General features: G+C 46.6%; 1 protein-coding gene across 3 annotated transcripts in view; it reads right to left on the bottom strand.

The window, feature by feature from the left end:
• Positions 1 to 3,763: 3,763 nt before the first annotated feature.
• The window catches only part of GATA4 (GATA binding protein 4), a 47,297-nt gene continuing 34,683 nt past the window's right edge, over positions 3,764 to 16,377 (bottom strand). Inside the window, exons 2-6 of one of the 3 annotated variants that reach the window (XM_068552585.1) lie at positions 14,935 to 15,104; positions 13,793 to 13,918; positions 7,235 to 7,322; positions 5,546 to 5,673; positions 3,764 to 4,475 (exon numbers count right to left, since the gene is read on the bottom strand). In XM_068552585.1, coding sequence (XP_068408686.1) covers positions 4,293 to 4,475; positions 5,546 to 5,673; positions 7,235 to 7,322; positions 13,793 to 13,918; positions 14,935 to 15,104 — 695 coding nt within the window. In that variant the 3' untranslated portion in view covers positions 3,764 to 4,292. Of the gene's footprint in view, positions 4,476 to 5,545; positions 5,674 to 7,234; positions 7,323 to 13,792; positions 13,919 to 14,934; positions 15,105 to 16,377 lie in introns of those variants that run through there. The other 2 variants (XM_068552587.1, XM_068552588.1) reach the window with 2 other exon arrangements.

The following is a 16,377-nucleotide window of genomic DNA, read 5'->3' as shown; positions in this document are numbered from 1 at the left end:
CCAAAAGTCTTACGATAATCAAGAACCCTAGAAATAACGGATATTTTCAATTTTTTATTTTCATGAGTTCTAAAGGAGAAGGACAGAGGAGGAATGATAGAGCTAAATGTTTCACATGTCTAATTACAACCCAATTCATCTGAGTAAATCTATCTTAAAGAAGCAGCAGCACAAGAGACTACAATATCTTCGTTGTAACAGGGGTCTACTGGTAGTGTTCACTAGTATCGTTTACTAGTATTGAACTTCATCTGAATTGAGTCCTGCAATCAGAGATTCACTGATTTGGAACTTCCAAACTGCCCAGTGATTTGAACTTCAAGTACATCTGGTTAAAAACCTATGCAGTCACATGTTTATTTCTCAGGTGAAGCGAGGCCACCACAGCTGTAGGACAGAAGGCAGTCACCGCAGAGCAGGGAGGGGATGGAGTGCGTGCGTGACGGAGTGTGGGGATCTCATTTATCACCCTTCACTCAAGAAGAGAAGCTCCCTCTTTGGGTCTGAAAACCCCCTAGCACAGGGCCTGCCACCGCTGCTAAGCTGGGGCCCAAGAGTACCACCCGGTACCTTGCAGGCTTTTCCTGGTTCCACTGTTCCCGTTAGCCCAGAGCACAGCTGTGTATGATCACCTCTTTCTGTAAAACCAAACCCACAATCTCCCAGGTTTCAACCAGTGATCTAGTCATGCACAGACCCAAAGAAAACTGGACTTTGAGAAACTAGGTCTGTTTTAATGCCATTTTTGCTTGGATTATTTAGTTCTCCTTGTTACTGAAGTCTTTTTGCAAACGTTACAGCTGCAGCTACTGGAGGGGAGATAAAAATTGCACAGGAGCCAGGGTGAAATAGAGCAGCAGTGCTCCCAGGAGGCTAAGGAACTGAACGGAAAGCAACAGTGTCCCGGGCAGGGAGCCCTCAGGAGCATGGATTCCACTTCCCAGGCTAAACCTGGAAGCTTTGAGGCTGGTCCTTGGTTCGGGGAAGATACATATCTGTGTTGTTAAGGATGGTGGCGTGTTTGTGTTCCAGCTTCAAGCAAGGCAAGGATGCAAGCTGAAGAGTAGTTTCCAATGTCAGAAAATGATTTAAAAAACGGAAAGCCAGTCACCTCCACTCCAAAAGCAGCTTTCCAAATGGCTGTTTCTCATGCGCTAGTATCCAAGTCAGTAAGTTCTGGGGGCTCAGAAGGGGGGGGCGCATCAAATAAACTCCAGCCCAGCTCCATCTGATGCATGTTCAGTGAATATAAACTTATTTTCACTACTGTCAACCCAAGCCAAACATAATCATGGCTAAATCTGCTACTACTCACGCCCCAAAGGCATCCAAAAGTCAAATATTAAGGATTAATGCTCTTGACTGTTAAAATGATTTGACCTGTGCTTCAAAATTTTTGTCATAGTGAGAGGTGAGCCCGAAAGGGCATGTGAGGGATGTCTGAGCCCGAACACATGCCACTGGCTGCTGCACTCACCGTATTAGGCCAGACATTTCTCGTTGCTGGCCTCCCTCCCCCTCCCCAGCCACTTCCCAACCGTCTGGGAATTGCATCCTTTTGAGTATCCTGATTGGTAGCAACTTGACTTACTCTGAGGATGCATTTGATTTGGGAAAGCAACCAAGTCTGGTGAGCAAGGAGGCTGAATCAAGCTGGATTTTACCATCTGGGGTGAAGCATAAGTTATGACTATATAAGGAATGAGGTCAATCTTCTGGTACTGTGTGTGTGTGTGTATATATATATATATATATATATATATATATATATATCCTTCTGAAAACCATTCGTAACGGGAAGTGGCAAAAATGTTCTCAGCAAAGACTTCATCATCAGAAAACACGTCCTCCCCAAGGCCAACATAAATCCTGGTAGATTTTATTTTTGGTCTTGAATCTCTTTTTTTATTCTTTGCTAGAGTTATCGGTTACTCATCCCTTTGGATGGTAGCTGTGTTGAATAGCTTTGGCTATTTCTTAAAAGGCTTTTCCGATTTTACATAGAAGAATGGTTGTTATAGTTTTTTTTTTCCCTTACCTGCTCAAGAATAACAAGGGTGTTGTGAAAGGTCAAAGGCCGCCAGTTGCCCACTGGGTTTGGCATAAGCCAGCTGAGAGGCAGGAAACTACTGCCAACAATTCTCAGTGGGGGTGGATTTGCCTGTCTGGGTTCCGTTCCACAGGCCTTAGGGCCAGGCCACTCCCCTCAACCCCACCTCACTTTTAAGATGAAGCAATTAAGCAATTCCGTAGACTAAGAAAGTGAAGACAAAATGGACAAAGGAGAAATTTTCACCTTCTGTGCCACTGGTGTGGAGCACCACTGAGCCCCTCCAGGGGCTTGTTTGCATCAAACCAGAAAGGAGAAGATGGCAGAGCATGTCTTGCGCACGTCTCAAACCAGGAGGGCTGGAGAGACCACTGCCCTGCAGCTCTGCCTCACGCTCCAGCCACTGGTGTACCCGAGGGGAGGTCTAAAAATGCCCCCTTCGTTGGGAGGCAACTTCTGGGCCACAGGAAATTTAGTTAAGGGCTGGTCCAACCCTCTCCTAGGAAACCAAGCCTAGAGGTTACCTGTCAAGGTCAGACAGAAGCTAGTCCTTGTCACTAGCTCCCGTCACACACAGAGGAAGCCTCAGCCAACTGCCGAAAGGAATGAAGGGAGAAACGATTCAGACGCAGCCTGTGAGCGCATCAGCAAAGGGGCCTCAGTGGCTCAGGGCTGCCTTGCAAAGGGCAGCAGCGAACCTCCCAGGAAAGACCTCAGAGGGAGGAGGAGAAGGGAAAGAGGAATACAGATAAATTTATTAGTTAAATACTGATTTTACAGCCATTTCACCTTAAGACAACGTTAGCAGGTTTGTGGGTTAAGTAAGGTATATGAAGGCGGCTTTCTTAGAAGAAAGCGATGTAAATGATGATTAAAACAGAACCTGGGTTTAAAGATAGTCTCTGCTACCGCCAGGAGGATTTGGGCTGGGGGCTGGGTGTTTGGAGTAGCACAGAGGAAGGCCAGTCAGCTACATTCCGTTGGCAGCCAGGACACGGAAGGAAGCGTCTTCGTGAGCCCAGGGCCACGGGCAGAGACAGCAACGTGGAGAGGAGGCCGATTCCCAGCCCGCGAGAGTGGGAAGGCCCCCTCCGCGGCCGCCCGCCGGTGTCTTCTCTCATCACTCGTCGTCTTTCTTCCATGAGTTGTGTAGTGTTGGTTTGAATTTATGTTGAGAAATCCCTAGCATCTGGCCTCCTGGACAAAAGATTGCTGCTGGAGAAAGGACGTGGGTGCAGGCGCTGCGCCCCTCGGATGCACTCGGCCCGCAGTCCCGGCAACAGACGCGTCTCCGCGGTACCATGGCGCATGCGCAAATTCCAGGCCCGGCGATGGTGTCCACTAGACATCCTCTCCAGAAGGATCTCAGGTCTTGGATGACTGCTAGTCAAACTTGCTTCAGCACCAGAACCGTTTTTGTTCTTACTCAGGACCCCCCTGAGCGTGATGGGGTGGAAGGATTTGGGGACGTGTTCAAGCTGCGGGCAGAGCTGAATCACCGAGAGCAGTGGAGGGGCCCTTATTTTAAGAGGCCTCGGGGATGAAGAGAAGGAGCGATTTTAGCCGCGGAAGGAACTTGCGGGGAGGCGAGGTTGCCAGATTGTGAGTTTGCCGAAGCCACTCTGCGGAGGGAGAAGCGGCCCCTCCTCCGCATCCGGTAACACTGGCCCTACCCCGTGTTTCTGGAGTCAAGATTCAGTATGAGGGATGCAGGTGTGCCGAGCCGGAAGGGGAGTGTTGGGTGAGGGCAGGACCCGCCGAGGGGCCAAGGCGTCCAAGCACATGTCCATCAGATACCCTGATTCAGGCTGGAGCAGGGGCCCCGGCACCCTGCCCTCGGATCCCCCGTGCCGGGAACACCGTGGAAAAACCACCATTTCGGGCCACAGCGGTGGAAAGACAAGGGAGAAGGACATCTCGTCTCTTGTCAGGGGTGGTGAGGCAGAAAATGAGAAGGAGTCTGCAACTCTGCGGAAGGGGCTTAAGTATGCTCCTAGTGAAGGGGGGGGGGCTCTTCCAGATCAGAGTCTGCGCTCTCTCCAGTCCCCCACCTTGAAAAGCTATCCAATAAAATCCAGCGCCCGCTCCCCTAACCAAATCATTGACTTCAAGTTTCTTCCCAGTTGTTGTCTGGAGTCATTCCCAGACAGAGCAGGCCGGCCCCTGGGAGCCCAGCGCCTCATCTCTGCTGTCCTCCGAGTCCCAAGTCCATGCAGGAATCCAAGGAGGGAAGGAGGTGACATTATGCAGTGATTATGTCCCCGTGACTGTCAGCCAAGGCCAGGCTGTTCCAAGGGTCCTGCTTGGAGCTGGCCTGCGGTGACTGGCTGACAGAAGACGCGTAACCTTGCGGAGAGAGCTTCAGGGCCGAGAGGACCGGGTGGATGGAGGACCCATGGCCAGACATCGCGCTGACCGAGAACGTCTGAAAGCGAAAAGTATGAGATGCGGTCAGTGGAATCCCTCCTGGGGCTCAGGAGGGGGTCTGGGCTGGAGAGGGGAGCCCCATTCCACAGCTGTGCCCAGGCTGGCTCCCACCCCAGGAAGGGGACGAGAGGACAGGGCCAAAGGACAAGGGCAGGAGAGGCATCAGGCAGCACTCTGTCCCCCTGACCCCTGTGCTATGGGATGCAGGGGGTCTGTGTGACTCATCAGCTGCTTCTGAGCACTGACCCAGTAGCTTTGTGACTATTCTGGTTTCTCAGAAGCCTCTGACGGTTACACGAGGCATTTTCTACAGTCTTTTCACCATCAATCTCCATTTTCAGAAGGAAGCCATCCCCCCCCTTGCCCAGAAGGGGCTCCTGGCTCTCCTGGCCCCAGGGCACCAGCTTCTCTTCACCCTGACGGCAGAAGGCTCGTTAGGACTCGCCCGCCTCAAGGACAGGCGGAGAAGAGATCAGAGTTAATGGGAGACCGTGACCAAGCCTGGGGGCATCCTGATCCCGGATGGGGGAACCACACAGGGAAGGGGCTGCAGGAGCAGGACTGCCATCGTATCTGACAGAGGGAAATGAGGGTCCTGCTGGCCCATCTTCTGGACACACATGTGAAGCTGGACCCGCAGCCAGCCCTCATGACAACGGCATCCTGCCTGTGACCTCCTCACCAACCCCAGCCCGCCCGCCCTGCCCTCTGCAGCTTCCACACCTTTGCCCACGCCAGGAGGGGCCTCCTCCTCCCCTTCCTCCTGTTAAAATCTACCCACCCTCAAGGGCAAGGTCAAGCCACCCTTACTTAGGAGACAGACTGGCCTAGAAAGCCCCGCTCCGCCTCCCACACAGCGGCCGCACTCTGATTCCGGTTGTAGCAATGCTGTGTGCCAGCACACGGGTCCTGGCACAGAGGAACTGCTAAACGCGTGCATCACGGTCGTGTGTCCAAATCGCTGTAGCTTGATCAGAAGTGCTGAAACATATCCTCGTGCAGACAGACAGCCCCTCGCCTCGGGCGGGGGGCCTGGCCGCCTGGAGGCTACCCCCCAACGAGCAGTACCTGCGACAGGGAGCTGCCGTGCCCATAGTGGGATGACAGCCCAGGCTCTGTCTTGATGGGACGCATCTCTTCCGCGCTGCTGCTGGAAGCGCTGGTGGTGGGAGGGAGGCTCTCACTGCCCGAGGGACCTGGAACAAGGCAGAGTCAGGACACCCAGCCCAGGGGCAGGGACAAACGGATGGCGGCCCTTGGAGACAGCCAGGGCAGATCCGCGCTAACGGCTTGTCTACATTTGCTGGGGAGAGAAGCAGGGTCCTTCCATCAGTGCAGGGCAACGGTTCTCACAATGAAGCAGAAGTAGCAGAATTTCAAGGGAACTGTTTCAGATGACGGGCTCACCACCCCTTAACCCAGATGCTTGGGGCCACATGTGTCTCAGGATTCAAACTTTTGGATTTTAAAAAGGGCAAAGACTGAATATTACAGAATACCTGCAGCGGGGTCTGGGACAACACCCCGTAATTAAATACATTAATAGTTCTACAGCAAAACATGGGAATATTCGCACATGGGATAAAGACTGTAACTAGCCTGTGTCAGTTCCGATTACATTTTCCTGCCAAATCTAGCTCCCTGGATTTGGAATTTCGGATAGGGGATTGTACACCCCAACCGACGCCTGCTCCCACTGGGACCCCACCATGCAAAGAGATGAAGTTCCCCAGGGGAAGGTGCTGTTCGTATAAACAATGTGGAAGCAGGGAGAAAGGCCGAGGACCTGGTGTGAGCCACTGAACGATCTGCTAAGACGTGACTGCCAGGAGGAGCGAGCCACTGTCGAATCTGGAAAAGGAGAACTTTGGTCATGTTCTCAGCAGTGGAACAGGGAAATTTATCTGACTTTGTCAGGCCTTAGATTAGAAGATAAACTTTCCATCATATCAGCCGACTTAATTTCTCCACAACTGCCACATTTCCCAGTGAAATCTTTAATTTGACAGCGGTACTGAGGAGGGAGTGCTCTTGGTAGGGGACCCGAGTAGTCCTCATTCTGAAATCTAGAAATTGAGAAGGCAGAGTATATATTGAACAGAATATGGACCCTGAAGTGAAAACACTTGGCTTTAAATTCCAGCTCTACCCATTCACAGCTGTGTGACCCTTGTGATGTCATTGCCCTCTCTGAGCCTCAGCTTGCTCATTAGTAAAATGGAGATCATAAATGGGCTCTCATGGGGGTCTGTAAAGATCAATGAGATACTATTTGTGAAGGAGCTTTGCAAAGTACAGAGTACTACATGATGTTAATTACTCACTGGCTTACAAATTAATGTTACAAACCAATCTGAACATGACTCACAGGACCCTGTCTTCCTTCACCCCACTTAGCCCAAAGCGAATTGAAAGAACTTGAGTTCCTGAGTGGCTGGAGCACCAAAGATGGAGGGACCGACTCATGTTCCTTTTTCCTCCAGGCCCTCAACCGGTCCAGCTGGACCTCTGCAGTCTTTGCAACTGGCAAAAACCAGGCCACAACATGAGTTGAGCCTGCTTTAAAAGCTCCCAATATGTTCCATGGTGATGTTACTTTTGCACTGGGTTATTCATTCTGTCCTGAACAGCTGGGGACGGACAATGCTATCATTACACCCTGGAAGCCTGGGCTGGCCCACCTGAGCATACACGATGCTCACACACTCTGAGAGCTACTGAGTTATCCATATAATTACACATCGATCTTTTTCTCACCTGCTGGCGTCTTCGATTTGTTAAGGTTCTTGGGCTTCCGTTTTCTGGTTTGAATCCCCTCTTTCCGCATCGCAAGAGGCCTGGGGACCTAGGGGGTCACAAGTCGATATACGTGGTTTTCCATTTGTACCTGATCTGTGACATTATTTACACACACACACACACACACACACACAAATACACAATGAGAAGGCCAGATCTATGCAATTCCTCTACAAACCTTGGGGCTGAGACTGAGTGAATCAGGCCTGGAACTCCTGCTGAGCAGGAAATCAATTCTACCAAAAAAAAATGTGTTGAGCACGTCTATTCCATGCTGGGTATTATACTAAACTCTGGAGAAACAAAGACCTAAAGGCACAGTCCCTTCTCTCCAGAGGTTCACAGTTGGGAAAGACAGACAAATAGAAGATAACCAGATTCATAGGTGATGAGGGAAAATAGAAAAGAAACACTGAACTGTGTCCTGGGCTGGGGGAGGGAAAGTGGCACATGGGCACATCAAGGCAGGCCTCCCTGAGGAGGTGATGCCAGGGTTGTAGGAGACTGTCAAGTAGACGAGGGGCAGACATTTCAAGCAGCAAGAACAGTATGTGCCAAAGCCGCTAACTGATCAGCCAGACTGGGTCACTGTGCGAGCGAAAAGGGGGTGCTATTAATAGTTATGCCGAGATCATGGGCACAACCTGAGGCGGCCTGGAGAGTGGAGATGTAAAGTCACTCTACACGGAGCAGCTCCGCACCGTGCTGAGCCTGGCTGGGGCAAGTGGTGGTTTCCATGGGTGTCGGGAGCAGCAGGGACGATGGTGGAGAGACTGCCCTGTGGCCAGTGCCTGAGTGCTTTCTGACAGCACGTTAGGGCATCTGAGTTCTCCTAAACAAGCAGTGACTGTCGGGCATCACACTCCTGAGCCATTCAAGATGCCTCAACAAGTGTCGGGGGCAGGCCTGCAGGGTCATCTTTCTACTATTTTAGAATAGTGTGCCTGCCCCACATCTGGCTTCTTTCAGGCCTGGCCAACCAAATTGTTTAGCCCCTGGTCTGTGCTAGTCTCCCATATGGGACTAATAGAGGCCACACATGCAAATACAGAAGGACAAGTGATGATCACTTTGGAGGTGTGAACATGGAATTGTTAAGAAAGAAGTGCAGGGAATTCCCTGGCGGTCCAGTGGTTAGAACTCCGCACTCTCACTGCTGAGGGCCCGGGTTCAATCCCTGGTCAGGGAACTAAGATCCCACAAGCCGCGCATGGTGCGGCCAGAAAAAAAGAGAAGTGCAGTAGCATACGTGAACTTGAACTGCCTTCTAGTCAACTGAGAGTCAGATGAGACAGCACTCCCACTCGTGGAGGAAAGTATCCTCCCCTCCCTGCCCTGCCGCCCCCTACCCCCGCGCCCACCTCTTGAAGACCATCCTGACTTCAGAAGAATCCTGTCCTCATGTTTATCCCCATCCACCTCAGTACTTTAAAAAAAAAAATTGTCATAAAATTTACCATCTTAAGCATTATCAAGTGTGCAGTTCAGTAGTGTCAAGTATACTCGCATTAATGGATAAAGTCACCTGTGACAGTATAGTGTAAAGAAAGGGAATGCTTTCTAAAAAGACTTCGCAGATTTTCATTTTGAATTTTAAGTGGCAATTTTGAATTTCAGCTGCCAGTGCCAAACTTAAACCTGTAATTCTTAATATAGACGTTAAGATTGTACTCGTAATTATGATCAGATAAATGTTAATTGATTTCCCTAACTTGGTGTCAGTTTCTAAGGATAAGTCTCCTCTTAGATGCCATAATTAAATGTGTTTAGAGCTGATGATAAATTTCTTAATCTTAATTATTCTGGGAGTATTGCCCTAGAGACATTATGTTCTTATGAAAATTCCAAATACCAAAAATGCCACAGGGTATTTTGACATAGCATAGTGATGGTGGGGAGAAAAAATGCATGTGACTGAGAGAGTCACTACTAATTCAGTGTTTCTTAAAACTTTTTGTCATCAATTCCACCCCCAAAGCCTTTTAAACTTTTTCTTTTTAAATAGTGCCCCAATGAATTTTTTTTGGCCGTGCCACACAGCTTGTGGGATCTTAGTTCCCCAACCAGGGATTGAACCCAAGCCCTCGGCAGTGAAAGCATGGAGTCCTAACCACTGGACCGCCAGGGAATTCCCCCAATGAATTTTAATATCATAGATATGCTGTATATGTATTATATCTGCTTTATACATGAAAAGAGTAGGGGTTTTTTTGGTCCTACTTGGGGGTGACACCACCCCCATTTGAGAATGCATGTTCTAATATATCTTTTTTAAAAGGAGAGGGGACCTAGTGATAGACATTTGCATTGGCAGATGTATCTTTATGTGTGTCCAAATCTTGAAGCAGTATTTTTTTCTGCCAGGGTCACTAGAAGATAGAAGAACTTTGTTTTCTGCCAGTCACCATCTTTTAACAGCTGTGCTTTATACCCTTCCCACCACAGGCATCAGACAAATCATTTCCCACTGGCTTTGGAGGTCCTGCCAGATTCTTACTTGATTTATAAATGTATCATAAATAGAATCATTCAGGTTCCTTCTCATCTATAAAAATCAATTAAAATCCTAGGTGAATGAATTTATTTTAATTAAAGTTGTTCATCATAACACGTTGATAAATGGCATTGAAATTTTACTGATGAGTCGACTGTCACATTCAAGTAGTCTGCCTGCAGGAACTGATAGAACTATTGGTTGATTTAAAATGTAACACAGGTGCCAAAGTTTTAGTGTACATTATTACCTAGACTACTGAATTATCTTTGTAAAAATTTCCTCAGATGCTATTTACAGGTGCCACGTAAAATAGGCTAATGTGCATTTCTATGAGAATTCTGGTAAACTGCCTTGCTATGATCTTTCATGTAAAGTATTAGTCCTCTACTATCGATATAGAGTATGTCTATTCACCAGCCTACTGAAACATAGTGGTTTAAAATATGATTATTAAGAAATAAGTTTTAAAGAAGACTTTAAGTGGGATCTAGAAGATGTGATAAGTACTTTTGACTTCAAAGTAATGAATTTATAAATGGCCTCTGTCTAAAAACTTGAATTGTAGTGGATTTGTACCTAAACACAATCTTATGCATAATTGTATGAAATTTGGTATGGATCAGAAAGGCTTTCCCTCCCCACTTTTTTTCCTTCTATTTAACTGTGGGCTATTAGCAGCCATATCAAATCCAATCATTTTAATTTTCCAATGCACCTATAATCGCTTTATCCTTATTCTAAGATTATCATTTCTTAATGAATTGAAAAAATGGTAAGGATACTTTACAAATTCACTCTATCACTGTCAATTTAGTAACTCTTAATAACCTTAGTTAAAATAAAAGCTCAACTGCTTGTGCCTACTATAGAGCCGTTGAGGAGACGTGGCAACAGATCTGCTCAGTCCTTTGCTTTGTAGACTTTATCTAGAGGGACCAATCAATATCTTATTAAACTATGATATGATTAGAATGGTTATGGTTGTATTACTGCAGGTCTGGGAACTATGCATTAAATGTGTCTAATGAATTTGGGGTGCTACAAAGTTATCAAATATAACTGAGCTGTTTCATTTCGGGGAATTTCCAGTCAGTGTAACCATTTTAAAATATTTCAGGATGAAAACAGTTTAAACCATTTTTTTAAGCTTGAAATCCTGAAGGCTGTGCTTCAAGTTGACTTAGAGGTAAACCTATTGGGGAAATAAGTGACCCACTTACAGACCGAAGCCTCTATTAATGCAGAAAGATGTCCTACATTTTCTGGAATCCTAAGAATAAAATATTATCTCTGTAAGTACACCTCATTTCCATTCTAGTTAGGACTAACGGATGCTCGTGTGGCAAAGAGCTGAAGAATGGGGAAAACTGGATAGCCGATAATCCAGATAGTTCTTAGCACTCTGAACAACCTCAAGTACAGCCATCCAAGCCAGTAATTACATTGCTGCATTATTTCTTTGTGAAATTTGCTTCTCGTCTGTACCCTTGAAACTGAATAAAATTTCAAGACTCCTTAAAAAAAAAAAAAAAAAAGTATACTCGCACCGCTATGAACCATCACCACCATCCATCTCCAGAACACTTTTCATTTTGCAGAACTGAACTCTGTGCTCATTAAATGGTCACTCCTCACTTCTCCCTCCCCTCAGCCCTTGGCAACCACTATTCTACTTTCTGTCTTTAGGGATTTGACTCCTCTGGGACCTCATATAAGTGGAATCACACTGTGTTTGTCCTTTTGTGACTGGCTTCTTTCATTTAGCACCATGTCCTCAAGGTCTATCCATGTTGTAGCCTGTGTCAGAACTTCCTTCCTTTTGAAGGCTGAATAATATCCCATTGTATGTGTAGACCATATTTTGCTTATCCATCCGTCCATCAATGGACACATGGGTTGCTTCCACCTTTTGGCTATCGCAAATAATGCTGCTGTGAACATGAGCATACAAATATTTGTTCGAGATTCTGCTTTCAGTTCTTTTTGGATCTATACCAGAAATAGATTGCTGTATCATATAGTAATTCTATTTCTAATTTTTTACAGACACAGTCCTTTTAATACCTACATGATAAATATTCCTCTATCAGTTCCTTTTATCATTCCCCTATTGAAGAACAATAGTTTCTTTAACCATTTTCCTCCCAAAGGTTTTTTTTTCTCCGTTTTCATTATTACAATGATTCAACAAGTATCCTTGTATACACTTCTTGCAAAAGTTGACCCTTGAACAACATGGGTTTGAACTGCATGGGTCCACTTAAATGTGGATTTTTTTTTCAATAGTAAATACTACAGCACTACATGATCCGTGGTTGGTTGACTCTGCACATGTGGAACCACAGGTAAGGAGAAATCACGTACATGTAGGGCAGACTATAGGTTAGACATGGATTTTCGACTGCAGAAGGTCGGCACCCCTAACCCCTGCATTGTTCAAGGGTCAGTATGTTTTCTTATGAGTATTCTTAACTATATTTTTAGACTTTTTTTTTTTTTGGCTGTGTTGGCTCTTTGTTGCTGTGCGTGGGCTTTCTCTATTTTTAGACATTTTTAAGCTCATTATAACAAGAAAACATGAAAAGATGCATGAGATTAAGTTAATAACAACCCCTCCCATCTTACTACTATCAATCCTCTGCCCATGAGGCAATTGGAATAACAGCCTGTTTCTTACATTTTAAAAAGTTCTCAAACATGTGTGCACATGTACATATCTATATACATACGTATGTGTATTCATCCATCCAAAAGTGTTCAATGTATATATAAGCAACTACATATAAATTATGTTCTCCCTCTTTCTTTATAAAACTGGAACAATGCTATGTACAGTGTTCTGCACGGACTTCATTTTTAAGCACTATGTAATGGAGATTGTTCCAACTTAGAACATAAACAGCTTTGGTGATTCCCTGGCGGTCCAGTGGTTAAGACTCTGCACTTTCACTGCCAAGGGCCTGAGTTCGATCCCTGGTTGGGGAACTAAGATCCCACAAGCCGTGTGGCCAGAAAAAAAAGAGGCTTGTAGAAGCTCTCTGTACTCTGGAACTATTAATCCTTTTTCTCATGTATGTGTGTATTGGTTTTACTTTCTTGGGGTATCTTTTTCCATACACTAATATGAAATGTTATACAATCAAATATATCTAAGTTTTCTTTTATGGCTTAAGAGTTTTGAAAACTTGCTGAAGAAAACTTCTCCTCCCATCCTCAAGGTTATGTAAGTACTCCCCGTCTACATTTTCTTCTACTATTTTTATTGTCTCTATTTAAAGATGTTTTACGTTTCATATCTTTAATACATCCAAGTTTATTTTTGCTTTTGGTAGGAGGTAGAGGTCAAGTTTTGTTTTTGTTTTCCAGATTATGTCAATACAATCATTCTTAAAAAGCTATCCCTTATCCATTGAATTGTTACCTTTGTTATATATCATACTACCACACATATAGACTATTTTTTAGTCTCTTCAACTGTGAAATGGGAATTAGACTTATGTAATGTTAAAGATGGAAATGATGTTCCATAGCAATGTCTCTGTTAAGGTCTGAGTGTTTGTGTCCCTCTCAAATTCATATGTGCACAAACCTAACATGCAAGGTGATGGTATTAGGAAGTGGGGCCTTTGGGAGGTGATGAGGTCATGAGGGTGGAGCCTTCATGAATGGGATTAGTGCCCTTATAATAGAGACCCCACAGTGCTCCTTTGCCCCTTCCACCGAGTGAGGACACAGTGAGAGAAGCCTGCCACTGGACAGGGGGTCCTCCCTCGAGCCTGCTGGCCTCTGATCTCGGAGCTCCAGCCTCTAGAACCATGGACGTTAATTGCTATTGTTTAAGCCGCCCAGTCTATGGTATTGCTATAGCAACCCTAACGCACTACGACAGTCTCTAAGATCCCTTCCAGATCTACATTTCTTTGTTAAGAAGGAGAAAATGAATTATGATCTGCAGGGAGGAAGAGGGGTGAGACCCGAGCGGTGGAGGAAAGCGCGGGACACGGTCGGGGGACCCTTACGCCGTGGAGCTTCATGTAGAGGCCGCAGGCGTTGCACACGGGCTCGCCCTCGGCGTTGCGGCGCCACAGAGTGGTGGTGGTAGTCTGGCAGTTGGCGCAGGAGAGGCCCACTCGGCGGGAGGCGGACTGCAACACAGGAGACAGACCCTTCAGGTCCAAGGACAAGGACACAGCAGGCGCCGCAGCATCTTGCTTCACCGGCAGCGAGCGTGGGGCATGGCTGTGTGAGAGTCTCAGACCAGCCACCGCACCGGATGCTCGGATGCCGCGTCCCTAAGCCTCTCCTGGGGGCGCGGGAGCAAAAGGGCTGTGCTGCAGGGGATGGCAAATCCTGGTCATAACTGCGGCGTCAGCAACATTATCAGTCACTCGCGTCAGGGAAAAGCCCAGCAAGCCCTGCATACTGTAGGCAGAAAAGCTTCTCCCCAAAGTAGAATGAATCCGGGCCTCAGGTGCCGGGAGTGAGTGGGGGTGAGGAATTACTGTGTCTGAGTGTCTTCAAAGACTGACCTCAAGAAACGGAAGCACCAGGGTTTATCCCCTCTGTTCTTCTTTCCCTAATATCTGTGAAAGCTAGTTCGAATTGGTCAAAATCAAATTTTAGTAGAAAAGACCAGGAAACTAGGAGACAAAAACTTGGTTCCAACTCTTCCCCAGCCACAGGGCCCAGCATGCCCCCCATAATCTCCCTGGTCTTTGGGTTTATCAAGGGATCAACTGAAAACAGGGTAAGTCACAACACAGAAAGGATGAATTAGCTTTCCTCGTGGAGTTGATGTGAACACAGGAGATACACCAGACAACGCTGGGTCGGGGAGCAGGAAGTCTGGACTCTGGTCCCCAAGGGGAGACTCAGTATCTAAGTGACCATGGGCAAGGCCATTAGCTTTTCTGAGCCTCACTCTTCACTTCTGCATAATTAAGGGGTTGAACTAAATGGTCTGGACCATCCTCGTAGCTCAAGCCAACTCTGAAGGTGTAAGAAATTACTATTTGCCACTCACCCAGCCCTTCACCTTCTCTGAAACTTGACTTGAAGCCCCAAATTCAAAACCAGGAATTTCCCACCAAGGCCGAGCCCTGAAGCCAGGAGCCGACAGAAGGAGAGAAGCCTGGCTGCTGGGGGCCCGGCACTGGCTTACCAGGCGGCGCTGGGGCTTGATGAGGGGCCGGTTGATGCCGTTCATCTTGTGGTAGAGGCCGCAGGCGTTGCACAGGTAGTGTCCCGTCCCATCCCGCCGCCACAGCGGGGTGGACATGGCCCCGCAGTTGACACACTCTCTGCCTTCCGAGAAGTCGTCAAACATATCTACTGGGTGGGAAACAACACAGAGGATTAGTTCTCTGTTTATGCCAGAAATCTCACCGTGGAGAATCTAGACACCAAGGAAATAATGCCCTCTCCTTGCAAGGAGTGGAAGACGGATCGCTTTGGGCTGCCTGGCTTTTCCTCGCTTGGCCCTAACCCTTGGGAACCGGCTCAGAGGGCTGTCCTGGCAAGCGGACCTCACCCCCCGCATCCCAGACACAGCAGGCTCTCCCTGGTCATGAGAAAGGGAAGGGAGTGTGGCAGAGACCACCAGCGCCTGGATTTCTCTCTCCTTCAGAGCCTGGGGGGCGGGGGGGATTTCACCTAACACTGAGTTCCACTCAAGACCTTCTTTCTCTCTTTTTTCCCTTTCAAAATTGAGATTCCATTTCCTTTTCAATAAAAATATAATAAATATTTACTTCGGGACAATTAAATGCTGGAATGTGTAAAAAAATATAGAAATCATACATAATCCTGTAACTCAAAGATCACCATGTTATTAACATTTTGTTCTGTTAGATCCTTTGCAATGTTTTATATATTGACATATTTTTGTCTACTTGAGGTCAAGCTGTATCATTTTGAGCCCGTTTTTTCACTTCATACCAAAGCATTTTCCCACGTTAGAAATTCTTTATAAATGTATTTTAGTGTATATTATCCCATGCTAGTACTGCACCATCCTTTAACTATTCTCATTGAACTTCTACTTGGCCAGTTTCTGACTTTTGTTTTGTAGACACCGCTCATTTTGAAAACTAATCTTAGCATTTCTGGTTATTCTTTAGGATACTCCCCTAGACGTAGAATTACTGAGCCAAAGGGACTATCTTTTTCTGAAAGTTCTTGAAATTTTCAAACTTTCTTGCAGAAAAAGACTGTAATTCATTTTTATCATTTCAATGTATCTGTATGATATGCTGTGTCATAGTTTGACATTTTCCCTGCTTATTGGAACATAAAATAAAGGTGCATATTATGAGCAATGGTGCTTTAGAGTGGAACCCGTCCACAGGAACATGGCCATCCCTGCCATTGCCCTACACTCACTCACACGCCCCTCCCTCCCCATCACCTTTGTCTTCCATGTCTATAGAATTTAACAATTGACTCATCTCACTCATGGCCATTTCAGTCATCCTGCTGACACAGGCTGGGCCAGTTTCCTTATTCCTTGTCATCTACATAAAGCCTGGCTCAGAACTTCCAGAAGTCTCTCTGACTCCATGTATACAAAATGCTTCCTATTTTGAAAATTTTTATATCGTTTCTA

This window comes from Eschrichtius robustus, chromosome 10 (assembly GCF_028021215.1).
Source record: "Eschrichtius robustus isolate mEscRob2 chromosome 10, mEscRob2.pri, whole genome shotgun sequence".
NCBI lineage: Eukaryota > Metazoa > Chordata > Mammalia > Artiodactyla > Eschrichtiidae > Eschrichtius > Eschrichtius robustus.
This window is presented reverse-complemented; position numbering and strand designations above follow the sequence as displayed.